The sequence below is a fragment of the Erythrolamprus reginae genome, chromosome 1 (assembly GCF_031021105.1).
Source record: "Erythrolamprus reginae isolate rEryReg1 chromosome 1, rEryReg1.hap1, whole genome shotgun sequence".
Classification (NCBI taxonomy): domain Eukaryota; kingdom Metazoa; phylum Chordata; class Lepidosauria; order Squamata; family Dipsadidae; genus Erythrolamprus; species Erythrolamprus reginae.
In genome coordinates, this window is record NC_091950.1 from 217,692,960 (window position 1) to 217,715,862 (window position 22,903).

General features: G+C 41.2%; 1 protein-coding gene across 24 annotated transcripts in view; it reads left to right on the plus strand.

Moving 5' to 3' along the window:
• SPAG16 (sperm associated antigen 16) overlaps nucleotides 1-22,903 on the plus strand; it is a 295,145-nt gene that overhangs the window by 265,238 nt on the left and 7,004 nt on the right. For 23 of the 24 annotated variants that reach the window (XM_070732193.1, XM_070732195.1, XM_070732200.1 and 20 more), the window contains one exon: nucleotides 10,257-10,383. In XM_070732193.1, coding sequence (XP_070588294.1) covers nucleotides 10,257-10,383 — 127 coding nt within the window. Of the gene's footprint in view, nucleotides 1-1,043; nucleotides 1,261-10,256; nucleotides 10,384-22,903 lie in introns of those variants that run through there. The other variant, XM_070732198.1, reaches the window with a different exon arrangement.

Here is a 22,903-nt window from a genome sequence, read left to right on the forward strand (position 1 = left end):
GTCAGTTGTATATATTTATATCTAAACAAATTTGTCTATATTCAATTTATATATTTTACTCTTTAATCTATATTTAATCTATATTTTTATGATCAAATCAGTCAATTCAGTAATTATATCAACATGATTAAGACAATAGTTATAAAGCAGTATAGAGAGATGGTCTATATGTTCTATCAATGCTCTATAGTTGTTCTATAATTGTTCTATAAGTTGTAACTTATAAATAATAATTCATAGGTATAGCCCAGTAAACCCAGTAAACAATTAATTAATTACTGATATCCAAATTAATAGAATATAGGTGCTATATATAAGTATATTACTACACAAATGTTATGAATTGGTTTATATTAAATATATAAAATATCATCTCTTATTGTTAAATAGTTAGGTCTTTGTATATTATTTGGAGAGTATCAACACTAGGTACAGTGAACAATAATATCAATAGTAAGTTTCCTTCCTAGTTTTCCCTGGCGTGTTGTCTTCCGTAAAGTCCAGAGGGTCGAAGGACAAGTTCTGAGGGTCGAAGGACAAGTTCAGATGTCAAGTAAAGAGGGGGAAATGAATTCAGTTCGTTCGAGTCAAATAGTCAATCAGAGTTCTGTTAATTAATCAGTCTTTTAATTAATCAGTCTGTTAATCAATTCGTAAGTGAAGAACGTTCGTGGTTTAATAGTTCTATATAAATCCAAATAGTCCAAATTTTATGAGTTCAATTCCAAATTATTATAGGGAAAAAGAGCGTAACACAAGGCAGGCTCAACAATCAGACAGTCCAGATTAATTCCAATTTTAAGAAAAGCGGGTATGCAGTTCAAAGTAATTATCAGGATCCTAGGAGAAAAGGGGAAAAATCAAGTGTAAAGAGAATAACATAGTCTTCGTAGGAGTTGCGGTTTGGGAGAAGATAAGTAGATAGAGGATAAAATGAGTTCCAGTGGGGATATGAAAGAAGAGGGAGGGAAAGAAAAGGATTTGAGTATGTTCCGGCTGTTAATCTCTAATATCTCTGACTCCGTTTCTTTTTGTTCTTTCAGCACGACGTTAGCAATTTTCCCAAATCAAAAACTAACCTTACTCTTCCCTTCTGCACTAGCAAAGTACCTTCACCCTTTGTAGCTATTCCGAGTTTAGACAGCGTATTCAATCTTTCTGTTCTGTTCTGAAGATCCCGTCAATTTACTGCTGCGTCACTGCTTAGACACCGACCAGGAGTGTAGGGTATTACCATATATTTTGCAGTCACAGTCTCGGAGTTTCCCACCACTCTCGATCTACAAAGGGGTTGCTCTCTTAACCATTCTTAACGCCTTGCGATCGCCTTTTCCAAACAACAAACTTCAAAGACCTCGTCCGTCTTTCCAATCTTCAGGGCTCAAGTCGTCTTCATGGCTTCCATATATGAGTCAGGGGCATTGCACTTCCGGATTGGTCTAATAGGCCGATCTCTTTGGGGGTCAGCAAAGGGGATTACCCCGCTGTCCAAGGAGCCACCCGGGCACCCCCAGATGCGCGGGAGATTTCCCTATCAGATCATGAGCTCTACAGGTCCACGATCGCCCGAAGGACGGCCGAAATCCCTCAAAACACCAAAGCTTCCTCGGAGCTGTCGAGAGAAGCGAGGCACCAGTGCAACGTCACAGCCGGAAGTCCTCAAAGTATGGGTACATATGCATACTTATACGTTTCAGAGGTCCAACTGTTCTATGTACACTCCTTGTTTTATTGATCACATGAAATATTCTAATTTTATGAGATGGAGAATTTGGGGTTTTCATTAGCTGTATCCCATAATCATCACAATTCCAACAAATCAGGGCTTGAACTATCTTGCCTTACATGTAATGAGTCTCCTATTATTATTATTATTATTATTATTATTATTATTATTATTATTATTATTATTATTAGATTTGTATGCCGCCCTTTTAAGTTGCATTAAATGAAATAAACGAACTTTTGCACGATATTCTAATTTTTTGAGTTTCATCTGTATACAATACCATACAGCAGAATCCAGAATCAATGATAACAGAAGTAATATTCACAGAAGCAATAAAGTACAGACTGATATAATACAGAGACAGTTAACAGAGACAAGTCATTATAGAGGCTCACTCATATATACATCAGAGAACCTAAGCCATGTGCAGGCTCTGAGTCTTCACTTATGGCCCCATACAAACAAATACTGTTTCAGTATCCAAACAGTCCCACATTGGCTGACCTTGTTACTAAGCCCTATTCCAGTTCATGTATACTGTGACACACCTCATACATTGCCGTTTTTTCTTTATACTTCCACTTCTCTCTTTCAGAATTTCATCAACTCCAGTTATACTATTCCTCTATTACTTGACTCACTCTAAATGTATTGTTCTTATAGTTTGATCTTCGTTCATTCTCTCTTCATGAACAAGTCATCTGAAAGTACTTTCTTCAAAAAGTTTGAAGCTTATATTCTGTTTTTATGCATTGAGCACCCTTTCAAGCTTGACCCTTCTTGTTTTACTACCCACACTTATTCAGTATCCCATTTACAGTTCAACATTTTATGTCACTCCTGACATATCCAACTATCACTTCCAAATAACTGAGTAGAAGCATGCTCTTATCCACACCTATTCTTTTGACAGACATTAATTTCTTACAAAACACTACATATCAGCTACAAGCTTTCTACTGGCATTTTTCTATTTCTCCATCTTTAAGTAAGCATTTCATCAGGATGAACAATTTAAACTGCTTGCTCTAGTTGTTCTCAATGTATTTGTGTTTTTCTCTTCATTTCCCCTGTTAAAGGCTACTTCTATCTTTGATGCATTGTTTCGGATTTATACTCCTCTTTTCAACATTGAGTATCTAACATCACTACAAATCATCCAGCTCTTCAGCCAACATAATCTGAATACCGAAGTACAGTTATAATAACATTCCCCATATTTAATGTTATCACAAGTTAACACATAATCAAAAGGATATCACCCATTCTTGTCTTATTCCTGACTCAATGATGAACAATTTGCTAAGTAAACAGTCTACTATATTTGCATGAATATTTTATGTACATTGTGTTTTACATTCAGCAGTCAACTTTCAATTCATATTTGCACAAAAATTATGTAATTCAGTCCTTTCCACTTTATTAAAGAGGCTATCTAAACCCTTGTGCAATAAAGCTATCTTCTCACAGACTTTTCTCAGTGACTTGCTGTAAATTTGATTTGCAGATTCCTGCCTAGCATAAAGCTACGTTGACTTCCCCAAATTTGTCCACTGTCAATAACACAGGTCTACAAAAAATATTTTTTGTAATCATCGCAGTTGATTTTGTACTTTTCTGAATCATTTTTTGTTCTAATTTCAAAAATTTATATAGTTTTTCTGTAGCATGTATAGTTTCCATGGAGCATCATCATTATGATAAGGTATAGGAAATATACTGGCAACATTAAGAAAACAGTAATCTACGTATCTGAAAAAAATGTGCATGAATGCTCGAAGCTTCAGCAACAAGCTCTGTGAGTTAATGGCCATTAATATCTAGAGATAATTTGGATTTGGTTGCCATAACTGAGACATGGTTTAAGGATTCTAATGAATGGGAAATATCCATACCAGGATATACACTGTATAGGAAGGATAGAATAGAGAGAAAGGGAGGTGGAGTAGCCATTTATGTTAAAGAAAGTCTAAAAACAACACTAATTCAAAATACATGTAAAGATCTGGAGACTCTCTGGATTTGTATGTAAAATAAAGACGGTTCTGTCATTAGAATTGGGGTGATCTATAGGCCTCCAGGGCAATCTGAGGAATATGACAACAAGATGGTGGATGAAATTACCCAAATGGCAGTAAAGGGAGATATTGTGGTTATGGGTGATTTCAACATGCCTGATGTTGACTGGAATATCCCCAGTGCCCTTACATGCAAAAGTAAGAATATAGTAGAGGCCTTTACAGGAGCAGCTCTGGCACAGCTGGTTAAGACACCAACTAGAGGGGAGAACAGGGCCGCCATCAGGAATTTTGGGGCCCCATACAGCCTAAGTGTATGGGCCCCCCCACCATTTTAAAACTACTGCCCCCAAATCCTGTGCCATGCCCACACACCCTGGGCAAGCCCTCCCCCGGCCCTCTGAGGTCAAACACAGCCCTGATGTGGCCCTCAATGAAATTGAGTTTGACACCCCTGGCCTAGAGGCTAAATCCTATGAACAAGGGCTAAGAGAACGTGTATGTTTAGCTCAACAAATAGAAAACTGAGGGGGGATATAATAGTACAGGTAGTTTCCCAATCTTTAAAGGGCTGCCACAGAGCAGATGGCATCTATTTATTCTCCATGCCACCTGAAGGTAGTACAAGAAGCAACCTCACCAAGAGGAAATGCAATCTGGAAATAAGGAAAAACTTGGGACTGGGCGGCATAGGATGTGTTCTTTGAGTGTTCCCTTTATTTTTTTGAGCAGTGTATTTTCATTTATGGCCAATTGCAGTGAGCTACACTCACATGGTTGCAATGTTAAGTGTTTTGGGACTAGTTTCTGGTATTTTCTTCCTGTTTCTGGCAAAAAAAACCCCACCCATTGATAAAAATGGGTTCATGCAACAACTGCTATGTTCTGGTAACACTCCACTACAGAAAAGGTTGTAAATCAGTTAGAGTCACATTGTAACTCTCTTAACAATTATCATGACTTAAACCATAAGTATGGACTCACAGTTGTAAATTAAGGACTATCTGCACATCTATGGTAGGAATGACTGTTTTACCTTGAGCTGGGAACAAGATGAGGGCGGTACTGTGCAATCATGGGAAAAGGGTGGGATTGTTAAAATGTGATGGAGTTGTGGTAAACCACAAGTGTGGGATGTAGACTAGATTTACAGAGCATATTAAGATGTGTTTGCCAAGTAACTGTGGATGTTGGCTAAAATGTGGTAGGCTTGTTTGTGATTCAGTGTTATCAAATGTACTCACAACTATTGTTTCTATGGACATTTCCACACTACCGGATTGAGAATACACACCACACTCCATATTGCTTCAAAGCTATATGGAGGACAAGTAGTCCTCGACTTACAATAGTTCACTTAGTTCAAAGTTATAAAACGTGTCTTATTACGACCATTTTTCACACTTATAACTGCTGCTGCAACATCCCCATAGTTATGTGACATTCCATTCAGATGCTTGACAACTGACTCACATTTATGATGTTGCAGTGTGCCAGGATCTGGTACCCCCTTTTTGAGACCTTCTGACAAGCAAAAGTCAATGGGGAAATTAGATTCACTTAACAACCAAGTTATTAATTTCCCGACTGCAGTGATTCACTGAAGAACTGTGGCAGGGAAAGTTATAAAATGAGGCAAAACTGAACACATTTCTCACTTAGCAACATTTATATGTTTGTTAGTTGATTGATTGATTGATTTTTATGCCACCCAACTCCCGAAGGACTCTAAATTTTGGTTTCATTGTGGTCGTATGTTGAGGACTACTTGTTAATGGTTTTGACTGCCACTAAGCAAAATTCTAAGAACTGGGTGAGCTAAACCAATCTTTCCATTGATTGATTGATTGATTGATTGATTGATTGATTGATTGATTGATTGATTGATTGATGATTTGATTTGTATGCCGCCCTTGTCTGAGGACTCGGGGCAATCACAGCATATAACAATACAGTACAACGGCAAATCTTATGAAATTTAAAATTACAATCTAAAAATCCAATATTTAAAAACAATCATACCGGTTCAATCATACAATATATATGTCATTTTGTTGGCCAGGGGGCTAATTGCTCCATGCCTGGCGACATAGTCTTAAGACCAGAAGGGAAGGAGGGTGGGGGCAGTGAAAATTTCCAGGGGAAGCTGATTCAAGAGGGCCGGGCCCCCCACAGAGGAGGCTCTTCTCCTAGGCCCTGCCAAGCAACATTGTCTGGTTGAAGGAGTGCGACAAACAGAAGTCATTCAGTGGTAACCTCTCCTGTCTACACTTCTACAGTTCATTTTGTGTGGGAGATACTAAGCAACTAAGATATGACCACTCTATAGCAGTGTTTCTCCACCTCAGCAACTTGAAGAGATAGGTGGACTTCAATTCCCAGAATTCCTCAGCCAGCTTGCTCTATATTGCCTGTAACTGCTAAACCTTCATGAGAAGGGGTTCTGGGGAGGTGGGAGACAGAGATTTGAAAAAACTGAAACAAATAAAACCACCATTTTATTTTTTTTATTTTGCAATTTCAGGGTACCCAGCAGCCAAGCCAGAAATAGTCAGAGACAACGATGGGTGAATCAGAGATATGAAGATGCCATGTTAAATCTTTGCAAAATGCTCAGGGGATCTCCTTAGCACAGTGGTTCTCAACCTGGGGGTTGGGACTGGGGACACAACCATGGTGTTAGGAACTAAAGTCCTTGGGAGTTCTCGGAGAGGGGCGGCATACAAATCTAATAAATTATTATTATTATTATTATAACTAAAGCCTCTATTTTCACCGTGGAACATATTTTTACAATCTGATCAATCAGGTGTTTACAGTGGGGGTGTCCCTCTGACCTTCCTGTCATTCAGAATTGGGGCTAGACTTATGGTTGGGGGTCACCACAATATGAGGAACTGTATTAAGGGGTCGCAGCATTAGAAAGGTTGAGAACCATGAGTCCTAAAATAAGTTATTTAGTAGGAAATAGCCCGGCATTTGGAATGAAATAATTTTTATTATTTTTAATTGCTTTTTTTCAGTGTGATGCAACAGTTTTTTTCTTTTAATGTGTCAGATGCCCAGCGAAAATATTGTGGGGAGCCTGAAAGGGTTCATAGGCAACAAACCCTCCAGTGCATTCAACACATTATGGCTACATTTCGCACTTCCCTTGATTCCTATCTTTCTATACCGGTTCCTATAAAATATGTTTTCAAAATAGAGTAGCACAGGTTCAGCTCGCCTCGAAGCCCAACTATCACACATTAAGGACGGGAAAGAAGACGAGAAACGTTTGCATTTCGCCGGCTTGCGGTTTGTTTGAACGTGGCCGCTTGCAGATAGCTCTTGGTTGATTAATAAAATAAGAAGCTGCGCGTTTCTATCCGCGGCATCCGTTTGTTTTTGCAGCTTGCTCCCCGCCAGCGTGTGCAATGAAATCACAGACCACACACGCACACCTACGCCAACCGTGTATTTTTATTAAAATATACCCCCACACACAAACGCGCGCGCTTCCACGCCGCCCTTTTGGATGTTTTCCCTCGCTTTCTTTCCTCCACGCCAAGCCGGCTTTCTTCGGTTGTCGCCTGGCAGATGCAAAGCCTGATTCCTTCCCCTCAAGGGAACATTGGCGCGGGTGGAGAGAGAGATCCTCCTCCTCCTCCTCGCTCGCCTGCTTGCTTGCTTCCCTCCTCCTCCTCCTCCTCCCACGGAGCCCCCGCACCGCCCACCCACGCAACCGCCGCCACCAGCCAAGCAAGAGGTGGTCCTATTTTTGGCAGTGAGAAGGGGGCCTCCCCTAAGTAAAGTGAAAGCCATACCTCGGCTCCGCAGCGTGCGTCACACTTTGCAACCCCGAGCAGCAGCAGCAGAGTGGTAGCAGCAGCAGCACGAGCCACCGCGCACGCGCCTGAGTGTGTGTGGTGTGTGTGCGCGTGTGTATACGCGTTTAGCGGGGATTTAGGGGGGGCCCCCGCAGTCAGCAGCTCCTTGCACATGCGCAGACTGTACGGCCTTTTACTTTGATGAGGTGACCGTGAGGCAGGCAGCCAGCAAAAGAGGGAGGGTACAGACTGCGCATGTGCAAGGAGCTGCTAACTGCGGGCCCCCCCTAATTGTTCAATTTGCCCGGGCCCGTGACGGGACTCCCAGTAGTACCGGTCTATCGGCGGCCCTGGTGGAGAATATTCTAGATTTAGTTTTTATGAATGGGAATTGGGTTTCAGAGGTCAAGGTGGGAGAAAATTTAGGTTGCAGTGACCATCTATGTTTGTGGTTTGATGTAAAAACTGATTGTGAGCAATCCTATACTGCAACCAAAGTATTGGATTTCAGAAAAACAAATGTTAATGCAATAGGGGAATATTTAAATAATGAATTAAAGGGGAGGGATAAAATGGCAGGAGCAAGCATCCAGTGGACTGTATTAAAAAAGGCCATCTTAAAAGCCACTGGACTGTATGTACAGCAAATAACTAAAGGTAAAAGGAAGAAGAAACCGCTATGGTTTAGCAATGATGTAAGGGCTATAGTCAATGAAAAAAAGGCTGCGTATAGGAGGTATAAAGAGTCTGGAAGTATAGCTGATAGAGAGATGTATAAAATGAGACAGAAGGAGGCGAAACATAATATATGCTGCTAAAGCCTCAAAAGAGGAAGAAATTGCCAAATCTGTAAAGAAGGGGGATAAAACTTTCTTCAGATATATTAGTGATAGGAAGAGGAAAAACTGCAGCATCACAAAGCTTAGTACCGGAAATAATACATGCATTGATGGAATTGAGGAGATCGCTAACCATTTCAATAACTACTTCTGTTCAGTTTTCTCAAAAGACAAAATAATTACTTACAAAATAATACTATAGAGGGATATAGCATTGCTTCCAGCTGTATGGATTCAGCTCCAGTGATCTTAGAAGCCAATGTCTTAGAAGAACTTGAACGATTAAAGATAAATAAGGCAATGGATCCAGATGGCATCCACCCCAGTGTTCTTAAAGAAGTCAGATCTGTCATTGCTACCCCCCTGACTGATTTCTTTAACCAATCCCTGTTAACAGGAGATGTTCCTGAGGATTGGAGAATGGCCAGTGTTGTACCTATCAACAAGAAGGGCAGTAGAGAAGAAGCTGGTAACTACAGGCCAGTTAGCTTGACATCAGTTATAGTTAAAATGATGGAGACTCTATTCAAAAAGAGGATAAATCAGCACCTAAAAAACAATAATGTATTGGACCCGAATCAGCATGGCTTTACTGAAGGCAAATCATGTCAGACTAATCTCATTGATTTCTTTGACTATGTCACAAAGGTGTTGGATCAAGGTGGTGCCGTGGATATTGCCTATCTGGACTTCAGCAAAGCCTTTGATACGGTTCCACATAAAGAGCTGATAGATAAATTAGTGAAGATTGGTCTTAATCCCTGGATAGTTCAATGGATTTGCAGCTGGCTGAAGCGTAGACATCAGAGAGTTATTGTTAATGGCGAGTATTCTGAGCAGAGACAGGTTGCAAGCGGTGTGCCACAAGGGTCTGTTCTGGGTCCTATTCTTTTTAATATGTTTGTGAGTGACATAGGGGAAGGTTTGGTAGGGAAGGTTTGCCTATTTGCCGATGACTCTAAAGTGTGCAATAGGGTTAATATTCCTGGAGGCATCTGTAATATGGTAAATGGTTTAGCTTTACTAGATAAATGGTCAAAGCAATGGAAACTGCAGTTTAATGTTTCCAAATGTAAAATAATGCACGGGGAAAAGGAATCGTCAATCTGAGTACTGTATTATATTGGCAGTTCTGTGTTAGCAAAAACTTCAGAAGAGAAGGATTTAGGGGTAGTGATTTCTGACAGTCTCAAAATGGGTGAACAGTGCAGTCAGGCAGTAGGGAAAGCAAGTAGGATTCTTGGCTGCATAGCTAGAGGTATAACAAGCAGGAAGAGGGAGATTATGATCCTGCTATATAGAGCACTGGTGAGACCACATTTGGAATACTGTGTTCAGTTCTGGAGACCTCACTTACAAAAAGATATTGACAAAATTGAACGGATCCAAAGACGGGCTACAAGAATGGTGAAAGGTCTTAAGCATAAAACGTATCAGGAAAGACTTAATGAACTCAATCTGTATAGTCTGGAGGACAGAAGGAAAAGTGGGGACATGATCGGAACATTTAAATATGTTAACGGATTAAATAAGGTCCAGGAGGGAAGTGTTTTTAATAGGAAAGTGAACACAAGAACAAGGGGACACAATCTGAAGTTAGTTGGGATCAAAAGCAACGTGAGAAAATATTATTTTACGGAAAGAGTAGTAGATCCTTGGAACAAACTTCCAGCAGATGTGGTTGGTAAATCCACAGTAACTGAATTTAAACATGCCTGGGATAAACATATATCCATCCTAAGATAATATACAAAAAATAGTATAAGGGCAGACTAGATGGATCATGAGGTCTTTTTCTGCCATCAGTCTTCTATGTTTCTATGTTTCATCTCTTCTCCCCTCCCCTCCCTGTGCTTTATAGGGTGATACAATTGTTTCCTGTGATTCCTATGGTGTATTGAAACTGTGGGATGTTCGGAAGGGAATCCCGATGGTCTCCATTGATGCTGGTCCACACCCTGGCAACCAGGTGGCTTTTGATCCTTCCGGTAAGATCTTTCTTGACATATGAGTTATTGTGGACAAGGGGTTTAGCAAGGCCATTTTTCTGCAGTGCTGGATTTATTAAGAGTTTTAGAAACCTAATTAGATGTACTTCTACCATATTCTTGTACATGTATAGAACAGACTTGAGAGGTAAAAAAAAACCCATAAATTAATGAAATTAACAGAAACAAACCCATAGAATAAATATGAAGGCTGCATAATATTCAATTTTTCTGTGATTCCAAAACTTATACAAGTATTTGTTATTACAGATACTTTATTCATGCCATAACAAATGGTTTTAGGTTTACAAGAAACTTAAATATATATAAACCCATCTAAATGGGTTAGTTTTACAATGCTTCCAAGGGCAGAAATTGTTCCTATCATCAAGTGTTTTGTCCCTTAATATTGAAATAAGCACGCTCTAAAATCACCCAGAGGTTTTTTTAATGATGTTTAAAATTTCCAAGCTGGAATAATTGCATTTTTGTACTGTCCCAGTCAGATTCCTTTCATAAATACCCCAAACTATCGCAAAAGAAAGTTTGCTACAAACTTGCATAGACTTACTTACACACATAAGCCTAATTGAGAAGACTCAGACAGTTGTCTTCTAGCTACCAAAACACTCAAATCAATTAATGTAGATATAAATAGAAGAGTATATATATAACTCAGGATTGAACTGTGGAGTTATTGATGCTCTCTGAACTTGGTTCAAGTAGAAAGCACCTGGTTAGATAATAAAATATTTCAGAGAATGTAAAAAATCCCACAATTTAGATATCTTATTGTTCCAGGTATTGACTCATTCGTAGGGAAATTCTAAACCATCCTTACTAAAAATTACTTTTTACTCCCAAAAAGAAGGTCAAAAACTGAGTGCATCTAATATTCTGAATGTAGCCCCCCTTAAAATTAATTCTGCATAACAGCCCGGAAAAGCAAGAAAAGCCACTTGGCTTTTTTTTTTCTCCATTTCCCTTACCTTTGCCAACCTCCCTTTCATGAAGTTTACCAGCCGAATGCCAGGAAGAATCTATAGTATATAATTTATTACTGCTTAGGCAGAGATACTGAAGCTTTTCCTAAAAATAGGGAGCATCAGCTTGAGGTCAGTGGTGCAGCACAATTGGGATGGAGAAGGGCGATTCTATTTGCTATTGCCCTCAAGGTTGCAAAGTTGGGCAGTTCTGAGCTTGGGGAGTTCATGCACCTGCAAACCTGTGGTTCAGGTGCAGTCCCAGGGGACAGGGATCCCCCCCCCCCACTGAAATGTTTGCTGTTTTGCTGCCCCAGCTTTTAACCTCAGAATATTTGTGTTTGTGGCATGCATGCCTTGCAGCTGATGCCACCCACAGTTGGCTTGCTCCCTATTTTTAGGAAAAGGTTTGGCATCTCCATCTAGGCATTGGTGGGGATAGTATAGTCCTTCCCTGGTATTTAACTGGCAAACTTCACGAAAGGAAGGCTGGTGAAGGGAAGGGAAGCAGCCAGGCTGCTGTTGCAATTGGGCCAGGATAGGATGTGTTAGGCCACAAGAAACACGAGACTTTCAACTTCGTTGTGTTCCTCACTGTTGTGTGCAGGGAAGCAGGTTGTAAAAAAAAAATCTCACAAGTTTAATCAAAGTTCTTGAACTTGTGAGATTTTTTTTACAACATGCTTCCCTGGACAAAATGGTGATGAATGTGATGGAGCCACAGATAGAAAACACAATGCTCTTTTTTTGTTCTCTATATGCTCCGTTTTTGGAATGGGGAAGAAAGTGATTGACCTGAGTGCACAAAGCCTGAAATAGTAATCAAGATATTGAAATAACTTGGGTCTTCCCGGACAAATTGCCCAGTAGTTCAGCACACATCACCACCAAAATCAATGAATAAAAATATCCAAATCAAGGTCTCAAGAAACCCGATTTAAGGAATCAGGTGGGAGAATCGTGAGTTCCTATTCTGCCCTCATGAAAATCATTTCCTACCCCACCCACTCCAGCTAAATGCCCAGAATTGTTTTTTTCTTGTTTTGCTCCCCCAAAATTAAGATGTTTCTTATACTCTGAAAAATACAGTACACATTCCTGAAGTATCAAACAGCTATTAAAACTGATAACCTAATGTTCCATGAATTTAGTTAGTCCTTTTTAAAACCATAAATACTGTGTATGCATTATCACATTTGAAGGCTGCAAATTCTGTGGCTTAATTGTCCTTATGACTGAATAATTCTAACTTTGTGAGAAATAATAGTAATCTATTTATTTTGAATGTACAGTGATACTTCGTCTTACGAACCCCTCGTCATACGAAATTTTCGAGATACGAACCCGGGGTTTAAGATTTTTTTGCCTCTTCTTCCAAACTATTACGAACCCGCTGCCACCGCTGGGATGCCCCACCTCCAGACTTCCGTTGCCAGCCAAAGCGCCCGTTTTCACGCTGGTGGGATTCCCCTGCAGCATCGCAAAATCTGAAGGTGGGGTTTCCCATGGAGGGGAGCCTCAGGGGAATCCCACCAGCACGAAAATGGGCGCTTCAGCTGGCAAAAGGGGTGAATTTTGGGCTTGCACGCATTAATCGCTTTTCCATTGATTCCTATGGGAAACACTGTTTCGTCTTACAAACTTTTCACCTTACGAACCTCGTCCTGGAACCAATTAAGTTCGTAAGGCAAGTTATCACTGTATAACTAATTGTAGAACTGAAGTAGACTAAAACAATTGAAACAATAATTTTAAAAAATAAAACGACCATGACATCTAATAATATCCACAGATAGGTAAGAAGTTATTTTGTTATTATTAGTTTTTAAGCAAAAAAACATTTTAATGCTTTTAGAGAAGGGGAGAATGGCATTCTTCATCCCATGCAGCCTCTCTTAAAAGCAAGCAAAAAATATCTGGTCTTCTTCTTAAAGAGCTATTTTATTTCCCTTTCTTAGCAAAAATTAAATGAATCTTATCCTTAAAATAAAATTATTTACTTCTTTCCTGCTTTTCTTTCTTCAAGCAAATATTCCCTTTCAAACTAAGTACAGTACTTTCTTCTTAGAATAATTGCATTCAGTCATAAACTGATTGTCCTGATTTATACAGTCCTTTGGCTTTTCTGCTTATTAGAGTAAGGCTAGAAAGTGGAATTTGCATTTCATCAATTGGCCTTCAGTCATTGAATCAGCAGCTGGAGCTAATGTTGAATAATAATGCAATGCTTGGTTTCAAATACTCCAAAGCACACTTTCATGCAGCTCAGAGAAGCAAAATCACAAAAACCATTAAAAACTGAATACATCTTATTCATCTTGTCAGTGTAGGTTATCATTCTGTTTTCCAAAGGCCTAAGGTTTGCAGAAGTTACCTTTGCCTACTGAACAACATTTTACTAGCCCCGTTTTGAGCTAGCAGTGTGCAGTGGCCACACAAAAAGCTAATACAAATCTTGGTGGCAACTCTGAAATGGTGTGCAGGGGTATATCCATGATGTTGTGAGAGACCTGGATTGTATAAACAGAGACAAAGAATCAAGATCATGTGAAGTATTAGTATCACTTTGTAAAACCCTAGTAAGACCACACCTGGAAAATTGCAACCAACTTTGGTCACCATACTACAAAAAAGATATTGAGACTTTGGGAAAAGTTCAGAGAGGAGCAACTAAGATGATCAAAGGCCTGGACACTAAAGCATGTGAGGAATGGCTGCAGGATTTGGGTTTGGCTAGTCTAAAGAAAGAAGAATTAGGGGTGACATGATAGCAGTATTCCAGTACTTGAGGGGCTGTCACAAAGAAGAGAGTCAAATTATTCTCCAAAGCACTAGAGGGCAGGTCAAGAAACAATGATTCAAAATTAATCAAAGAAAGAAGCAACCTGGAAGTAAGGAGAATCTTCCTAACACCAAGGACAATTAACCAGTGAAACAACTTACCTCCAGAAATTGTGAACTTTCCATCACTGGATGTTTTCAAGAAGAGTCTAAATCAGACCTGGGCAAGGGACAGCCCTTGGGCTGCATGCAGCCTGCCCGCTGTCTGCGACCAACCCGCCTGCTATCTGTGGCCGTGCAGGCAAAAACCAAATGCCACGTGGGATTTTCCACCCCCACACAGTGGAGCCAGCGCTGTTTCTCGCCACCCAACAGTTGATCTGCCATGTGCCAGGTGGGGGGAAGCTAAGCTAAACATTCACAGAACCAGTAGGGAAAATTTTTGAATTTCACCTCCATGTAAACTCATGTTTGAATGTCAATCTTTCTAGCTAGCCAAGAAGCCTTGCTGAATGTTATTCATCTTTTGTTCCTGGACATTAAAAGCTTCTTTCTGGCAACTCTGTGCTGGAAGAACTCCAACAGGGGAGTATTTCCTCCCAACAGCAGTGTAAAAAGCTTAAAACAACCCTTCCTCTCTAAGAAAGCCACATAAAGAAAAGAAAAATAACTCATGTCATTTTTTTTAAAACTTCCATTGGGCCATTTTTCACACTCCAGTGCTTCAGGAACCTTCCCTGAAGTCTCTGGAGGGCGAAACAACCTTCCCCAAGGCTGAAAATCAGCTGGAACTGACAAAGGGAAATGCCTCGCATGCTCCCTCGCACACTCCGCATGCCAACTGTGGCACATGTGTCATAGATTTACCATTATATATTTTGTGATTATAATATGTGGAATAAGTAGTTGATTCCATTGTGCATTAAGTCAATGTCAGCAACATTTCCCTGCCTAAAAATATCATGTTGTCTAAGTCATTTTTTTTTGCTGGGAAGTCACTATAAGAATCTCCCAAAAGGGAGACTCTGACTTCCTCTTTGGGTCCAAAGAGGAGTATTCTCAAAAGCTGGTAGCACCAGGTGCTGGAGTAAAGTAATTGCCCTGCTAAAACATTGAAAGCATAGTATTGGAGCTATCAAAGCAGTGAATATTACACTTCTCTGATTAGTGACAATAATAATAAACATATTATTGCTTATTAGAACATGCCTACTAGAGAAACCATTGCTAACAACTCCAGGCACATCTCTTCTGTTCAGAAATGAAAAGATTAGTAATTTTCACTGCTGTACCAGTGCTTCTCGATGTTTTTTTTAGAATAGAAGATGCAGCTTAGCACTCTCTTTGTCCTAGCCTCTGAAGCCTAATATTATTTATTATTGCAATCTACAGCACCGTTGCACTAAATGACCCTATCTGAAATCAGGGCTCAGTTGCACATAGTATTTTATTAGTACAGAATTGACAATTTAAATAGAGTAGACATGGGAAAATTATTAAAGACACTTTCAAGCCAAGGATTGAACCAAGGTCAAAGAGGAGAGTCTTAAAAGGGTATGTTAAAAGAATGCCTGAGCTCGGGTGCATGCCCCCCCTCGTGAGTCAGACCCTGCACTACTTGAGTCAAGTCCATGGCTGTCATGGTGGCCATGAACTCCTGCGCTAACCCAGAGGTTTCGCCGAGTGACGGCAGGTTAAAGTCCCCCAAGACAATAAGTCTGGGGAATCCTACTGCCAGCCCAGCTACCTCCTCGAACAGCACAGGCAGGGCTGTTGACACGCAGCTGGGAGGCAGGTACATGAGCAACAAGCCCACCTGAACCCCTAAGTCCAATTTCACTAGGAGGGACTCACAACCCGCAATCTCTGGAGCAACGAGTCTATGTAGGCAAAGGCTCTCCCTGGCTATAATAGCCACTCCTCCCCCACTTCCCTGGGGTCGAGGCTGATGCCATATCTGAACCCCAGCTGGGCAAATTTCAGAGAGAGGAACTCCTCCCTCTGGGACCAGCCAGATTTCAGTCACACATGCCAGGTCAGCCTCCTCATCCAGGATCAAATCCTGGATTTGCACTTTTCTGGACAAACAACAGAAATCTTTCCACATGTATTTCAGAAATCAGTTGAGGTGTTCAATATCTCCATCCACAGTTAATAAAAATGCCAAGTAACATTTGTTTATATTGATCTTGCAGAATCACTTTTAAATTAGTTCTGATGTGCATAAAATGACTTTCTGTTAAAAAAAATGTTTCGACTTCTCCAGAATATACTGTTACATATCTTCTGACACATAACTGAAAACAGCTTTGTTAAACTTGGTAATTAAAAAAATGTAACAGAGTAGAAATTTGTAAAAATGACTTCTAGTTCTTCAAGTTCTAGAATGTTTTACCTAGACATTTTTTAAAAAAAATCTAAACAAATATTTTTGATTTATTTCCATGTGACAATACCTGTATAATGGTTTATTTAGTAGTTATTTGATGTTGCTGAAAAAAGCTCCCTTTCTGACATCTAACATTCACAATTGTCACGAGTCCTTGGAGAGGGGCGGCATACAAATCTAATCAATAAATCAATAATAATAATAATAATAATGATGATAATAATAATAATAATAATTAAAAAAATATATATCTTTTGCAACCCTAGAGGTACAAACTTCAAATAGAGCTGTGCAGAAATCTACAGTGTTATGTTTGGTATTGAGGTTAAAAATGCACACTTCAATAATTGACAGTATGCAGTGATGTTATTAAATACAGAAAATGAGACTAATTATACCTTTATTATTTGCACTAATATCTCAGTCATTTCAACAAGTGACAGCTTCTAGCCAAGGTTGACTGATTTTGGAAACTAAACAGAATCTGGATTGGTTACTGCTTAAACGAGGTCTTGCCAGGGTTATTGGGTAGGCTGAGAAATTTTAAAAAACATAATTCCTGAAAAAGCCACTGACAAACAACTTGTCTAATGCTGTCATGGATAAGTCATCATGACCTGAGGTTTAACTCAAGGACAGCTTTACTTTTCATCTCAATCAAATAGCTCTCTCTAAGTGGTTTACAGAGTCAGCATATTGCCCCCAACAATCTGGATCCTCATTTTACCCACCTCGGAAGGATGGAAGGCTGAGTCAACCTTGAGCCTGGTGAGATTCGATCTGACAAACTGCTTGGCAGCAGAAGTAGCCTGCAGTACTGTGGCTCTTAAATGTTATATTGCAGGTTTCTGGGGTATCTCTTTCAAATATAAATGTTATATTGCAGGTTTCTGGGGTATCTTGACTGCAAACATATGATATACATTTGAACCTTAATTCCTTAAAATAAAGCATAACAGAATAACAGAGTTCGGAGGACCATGGAGATCTTCTAGTCAAACACCCTGCCCAAGCACTTCATATCACTTCAAAGAAATGCCTGTCCAGTTTCTTTTTAAAAGCCTCCAATGAGGAAGCACTGACAGCTTCCGAAGGCAAGCCATTCTCACTATCAGGAAATTTCTCCTTAGTTCTAGGTTGAATCTCTTCTTTATTAGTTTCCACTTCTAGGAAAGCAAGGATAGAATGAGGAGCCAACAGAAGGACTGATGTCTCAAAATTCCTCTCCAGACAAAGGGAAGGACCCGTGATTATCCACAAGCATTCCATACAGACACACCCTGCAGGGAGACTGTAAAACAGCAGTATCAAGCAGGTTTTAGAGCTTTGGGAGCCAAGGGAAAAATCTGTTTTGCCCAAGTCATGGTTTGGAGCCTTCAAATAGACATTTCTTTAATCACTTCAGAAAATTGCTTGTTAACGGCTCTTTGGATATTAAGAACCTAAAGAACAACAGGTTTCATCGCACTAGGTGATTTTTGTTCAATCCTCAGCTAAAGAAGTTTAAGTGTAAGTTTAAGAACTTTTTTAAAAAAGTTGACATAAACAGTAAAAAGTTGATTAAAATGTTGCTTTCAGAAAACTAGAGATGGACAAAGGACCAGAGGGATTGGGAAGAAAATGAAATTTATTATAAGAATCCTTCTGGTAGGTTGTTTAAAATCCTGACCGGGGGGGGGAACTATTGACCCCCTTGGAGAGGGTTCGCAACTTGGGTGTCCTCCTCGACCCACAGCTGATGTTAGAACACCATCTTTCGGCTGTAGCGAGGGGGGCATTTGCCCAGGTTTGCCTGGTGCATCAGTTGTGGCCCTATTTGGATAGGGAGTCCTTGCTCACGGTCATTCATACCCTTATCACCTCGAGGTTCGACTACTGCTCTCTGCATGGGGCTACCTTTGAAGAGTGTTCAGAAACTTCAAATCATGCAGAATACGGCCGCACGAGTGGTTATGGGTCTAGCAAGATAATCCCCATCTTATTATGATCAATATAATTATAAATTGGTAAGAGGGGCGGCATACAAATCTAATAAATAAATAAATAAATAAATAAATATTTCATGTTTTCAAAGAGCACCTTCCCTTAGTAGTGTTAGTAATACAAGACATCTTTAAATCAGCAATACATGTTCAAAATGAATTTATATTATAAGTCCAATCCAGACCAATCTAAAATTAATTGAAGCCAAATTTTTATAAAAAAATAAGATGTCTTGATACTAAGTATATCCATATTTCTGCAGTTTCCCTTCAAACAATACTTCAAGTCTTACTGTCCTATTTTTTTTTTACTGTCAAGTTCTACTCCATGACGCTTCGTAGCACACCGTATTACACCATGTTGCTTCATTGCCCTCCGTAGAACATCTCCAATTGCATCTCCAAGAGAAAATATCGTAGCTGGAAAAGATCCTAAATTTGATGCCTTATTTTGCTGGATGGTTCTTATATCTCTGCTGGACTCCTCTGTGACTTAGCAATATTAGCAATATTAGCACCATACTTACTTCTATACGGTAGCTCCTTGAATCAAAGATGGTGAATCATATTCAAAGATGACACGTCATTTCTTCCTTGAATACCCAGGGAAATCCCAAATCCAAATTCCTCTTCTTTTTTTCTCAGCCATTAAAAACTCTCCAAAAAGAAGAATAGAAAATATCAGGCATTATGCTGTGTTAACACTGCCGCTGTATGCCTTCCTTCTCCAGCAGCCGCTGTGACCCATTTCTGGCTTTTCCGATTCTGATCACAACAAATTGTCCAACATTTCTTTTTAAGTTGTTTTAGCACACCGATTCACCACCACACTGCTTAAAATTTCTTCATGTAGCCAATGCTTTATATTTAATCTCTTCCCAGATTTTACTGATCTTCTTCAATCTCCTGCATTGCGATGTCGTCCATGGCTAATGTTGACACAGGCATAGCAGCCTGGCTGACTTCGCACCACTGCCGGTGCGAGAACAAGTCGGTTCGCCTGGTGGGGGTTTGCCGGCTCACAACCAGGCCCCCGACAGCGTCCCCTACATCACCTCAGCTGCAGGGAGGATTGGGTCCGGTTCAGCAGAACCAAGACCCCCGAACGGTGGGGATTCAGGACTACCCTTATGAAAGCGAGGGAGCCCCGTGGCACTGCGGCCATTGACTCCACCCCTCAACCTGAATCCTGACTGTTCAGGGCCTAAATCAGCTTCTTCCAAGGACTGCTGGAGCTGGAGTGACCCCACCTTCTCAACAACCTTCCCCATAAAGGGAAGGTTGGAGACTGGACAATAGTTATTAAGTACAGCTGGATCCAGGGAAGGCTTCTTGAGGAGGGGGTACACAAGTGCCTCCTTGTAGGGAGCCGGGAAGGACCCCCCCCCCCCTCAAAGAAGCATTGACAATCTCCTGGACCCACCTCCGTGTCACCTCCCTGCTGGCTGAGACCAGCCAGGACGGACACGGGTCCAACATACAGGTGGTGGAACTCACAGATCAAGTGGCCTTGTCCACTTCATCAGTGTCACCAGATCAAACTCACCTCACACAAGTGGACTAGGAGGGGCCCTGTCACCATGACTAATTCGTTGTCAGCCGGCACTGCATTCCAATTGGAGTCAAGGTCCATCCAAATCTGAGTGATTTTATCAGCAGAAAACTTGTTATAGTCCTCGGCACTACCCTGCAAGGGCTCCTCAAACCCCCACCCACCCCCCGATTAAGGAGGGAGCGGGTTACCCTAACCAGGGCGGCCGGGCGACATTCAGCTGATGCAACCAAGGCAGCATGATATGCTCATCTTGCCGCCTTGAGCGCCATTTTATAAGTCTTAATATAAGCTCTTATAAGTGTTCGATCAGATTCAGATTTACTTTTTCTGCAGCACTTCTCTAGACATCTTGGTGTAAAAACATATTTTAGAAAACCTCACTAAAAACCCCAAAAAATTAATTTTCACCCCATTAAATGACATGCCCTAATTGTCTTAATAATTAAAATTAGTGCACAATTTATAAATCGGGAATGGATTTTTAAAAACAAAGAGAAGGAATATAAAGTTGGCTTATTTGATCAAGATTAAAATATACAGTAATGCCTCGTCTTATGAACATAATTGGTTCCAGGACGAGGTTCATAAGGTGAAAAGTTCATAAGATGAAACAATGTTTCCCATAGGAATCAATGGAAAAGCCAATAATGCGTGCAAGCCCGTTAGGAAAATCCAAAACATTAAGGCTTTTTTAAAAAAAAGCACGGGCAGACAAAGCTGAGGTGAACGGAATGGGGGGAGGGACAGCGAGAGGTGGCAAGAGGTGGCAGTCCCAATGTAGCAAGGCGAAAAGAGTTTCTCTTGAGCTCCATGGGTCTTTCCCTCCTGTTTTTGCCCACCCCGTTCTGCTCATTTTCCCCACACCTTTCTCCTCTCTTGAGCTCCATGAGTCCCTCCTGTTTTTGCTCTCCTCGTTCTACTTATTTTCCCCATACCTTTCTCCTCTCTTGAGCTCCATGAGTCCCTCCCGTTTTTGCCACCCCATTCTGCTCATTTTCCCCACACCTTTCTCCTCTCTTGAGCTCCATGAGTCCCTCCCGTTTTTGGCCACCCCATTCTGCTCATTTCTCCCACACCTTTCTCCAATAATAATAATAATAATAATAATAATAATAATAATAATAATAATAATAATTTATTGGATTTGTATGCCGCCCCTCTCCGTAGACTCGGGGCGGCTAACAACAGTGATAAAAACAGCATGTGACAATCCAATAATAAAACAGCTAAAAACCCTTATTTATAAAAACCAAACATACACACAAACATACCATGCATAACTTGTAATGGCCTAGGGGAAAGGAATATCTCAACTCCCCCATGCCTGGCGGTATAAATGAGTCTTGAGTAGTTTACGAAAGACAGGGAGGGTGGGGGCAATTCTAATCTCCGGTGGGAGTTGGTTCCAGAGGGCCGGGGCCGCCACAGAGAAGGCTCTTCCCCTGGGGCCCGCCAAATGACATTGTTTAGTCGACGGGACCCAGAGAAGGCCAACTCTGCGGGACCTTATTGGTCACTGGGATTCGTGTGGTAGCAGGCGGTTCCGGAGGTAATCTGGTCCAATGCCATTTAGGGCTTTAAAGGTCATGACCAACACTTTGAATTGTGACCAGAAACTGATTGGCAGCCAGTGCAAGCCACGGAGTGTTGAAGAAACATGGGTGAATCTTGGAAGCCCCACAATGGCTCCCGCGGCTGCGTTCTGCATGATCTGAAGTTTCCGAACACTTTTCAAAGGTAGCCCCATGTAGAGAGCATTGCAGTAATTGAACCTCGAGGTGATGAGGGCATGAGTGACTGTGAGCAGTGACTCCCTGTCCAAATAGGGCCGCAACTGGTGCACCAGGCGAACCTGGGCAAACGCCCTCCTCTCCACAGTCGAAAGATGATGTTCCAATGTCAGCTGTGGATCAAGGAGGACGCCCAAGTTGCGAACCCTCTCTGAGGGGGTCAACATTTCTCCCCCCCGAGGGTAATGGACGGACAGATAGAATTGTCCTTGGGAGGCAAGACCCACAGCTACTCCATGTTGTCTGGGTTGAGTTTGAGTTTGTTGAAACCCATCCAGGCCCCAACAGCCTCCAGGCACCGGCACATCACTTCCACTGCTTCGCTGACTAGACATGGGGTGGAGATGTATAGCTGGGTATCATCTGCGTATTGATGATACCTCACCCCATGCACTTGGATGATCTCACCCAGCGGTTTCATGTAGATATTAAATAGCAGGGGGGAGAGGACCGACCCCTGAGGCACCCCACAAGGGAGAGACCTAGAGGTCGACCTCTGACCCCCCACTAACACTAACTGCGACCGACCGGAGAGGTAGGAGGAGAACCACTGAAGAACAGTGCCTCCCACTTCCAACCCCTCCAGCCGGTGCAGAAGGATACCATGGTCGATGGTATCGAAAGCCGCTGAGAGGTCAAGAAGCACCAGGACAGAGGACAAGCCCCTGTCCTGGGCCCGCCAGAGATAATCCATCAACGCGACCAAAGCAGTTTCCGTGCTGTAGCCAGGCCTGAATCCAGACTGCTGAGGACTCTTGAGCTCCATGAGTCTTTTCCCCATGCAGTTTGGAAGGGGGGAGTTTGTCGCTGGGATTCAAAGCAGTGCTGGCAAAAATGAAGTGAATCCCAGGGAGAGGAGCCTCAAGGAAATCCGATTACTTCGGGGCATCCCAGCGGCAGCTGCTCGGGTTCGTAAGGTGAAAATAATTCGGAATAAGAGGCAAAAAAATCTTAAACACTGGGTTCGTATCATGAAAAGTTCATATGAAGAGGTGTTTGTAAGACAAGGTATCACTGTATATGATGGGTTTTTTAATTGT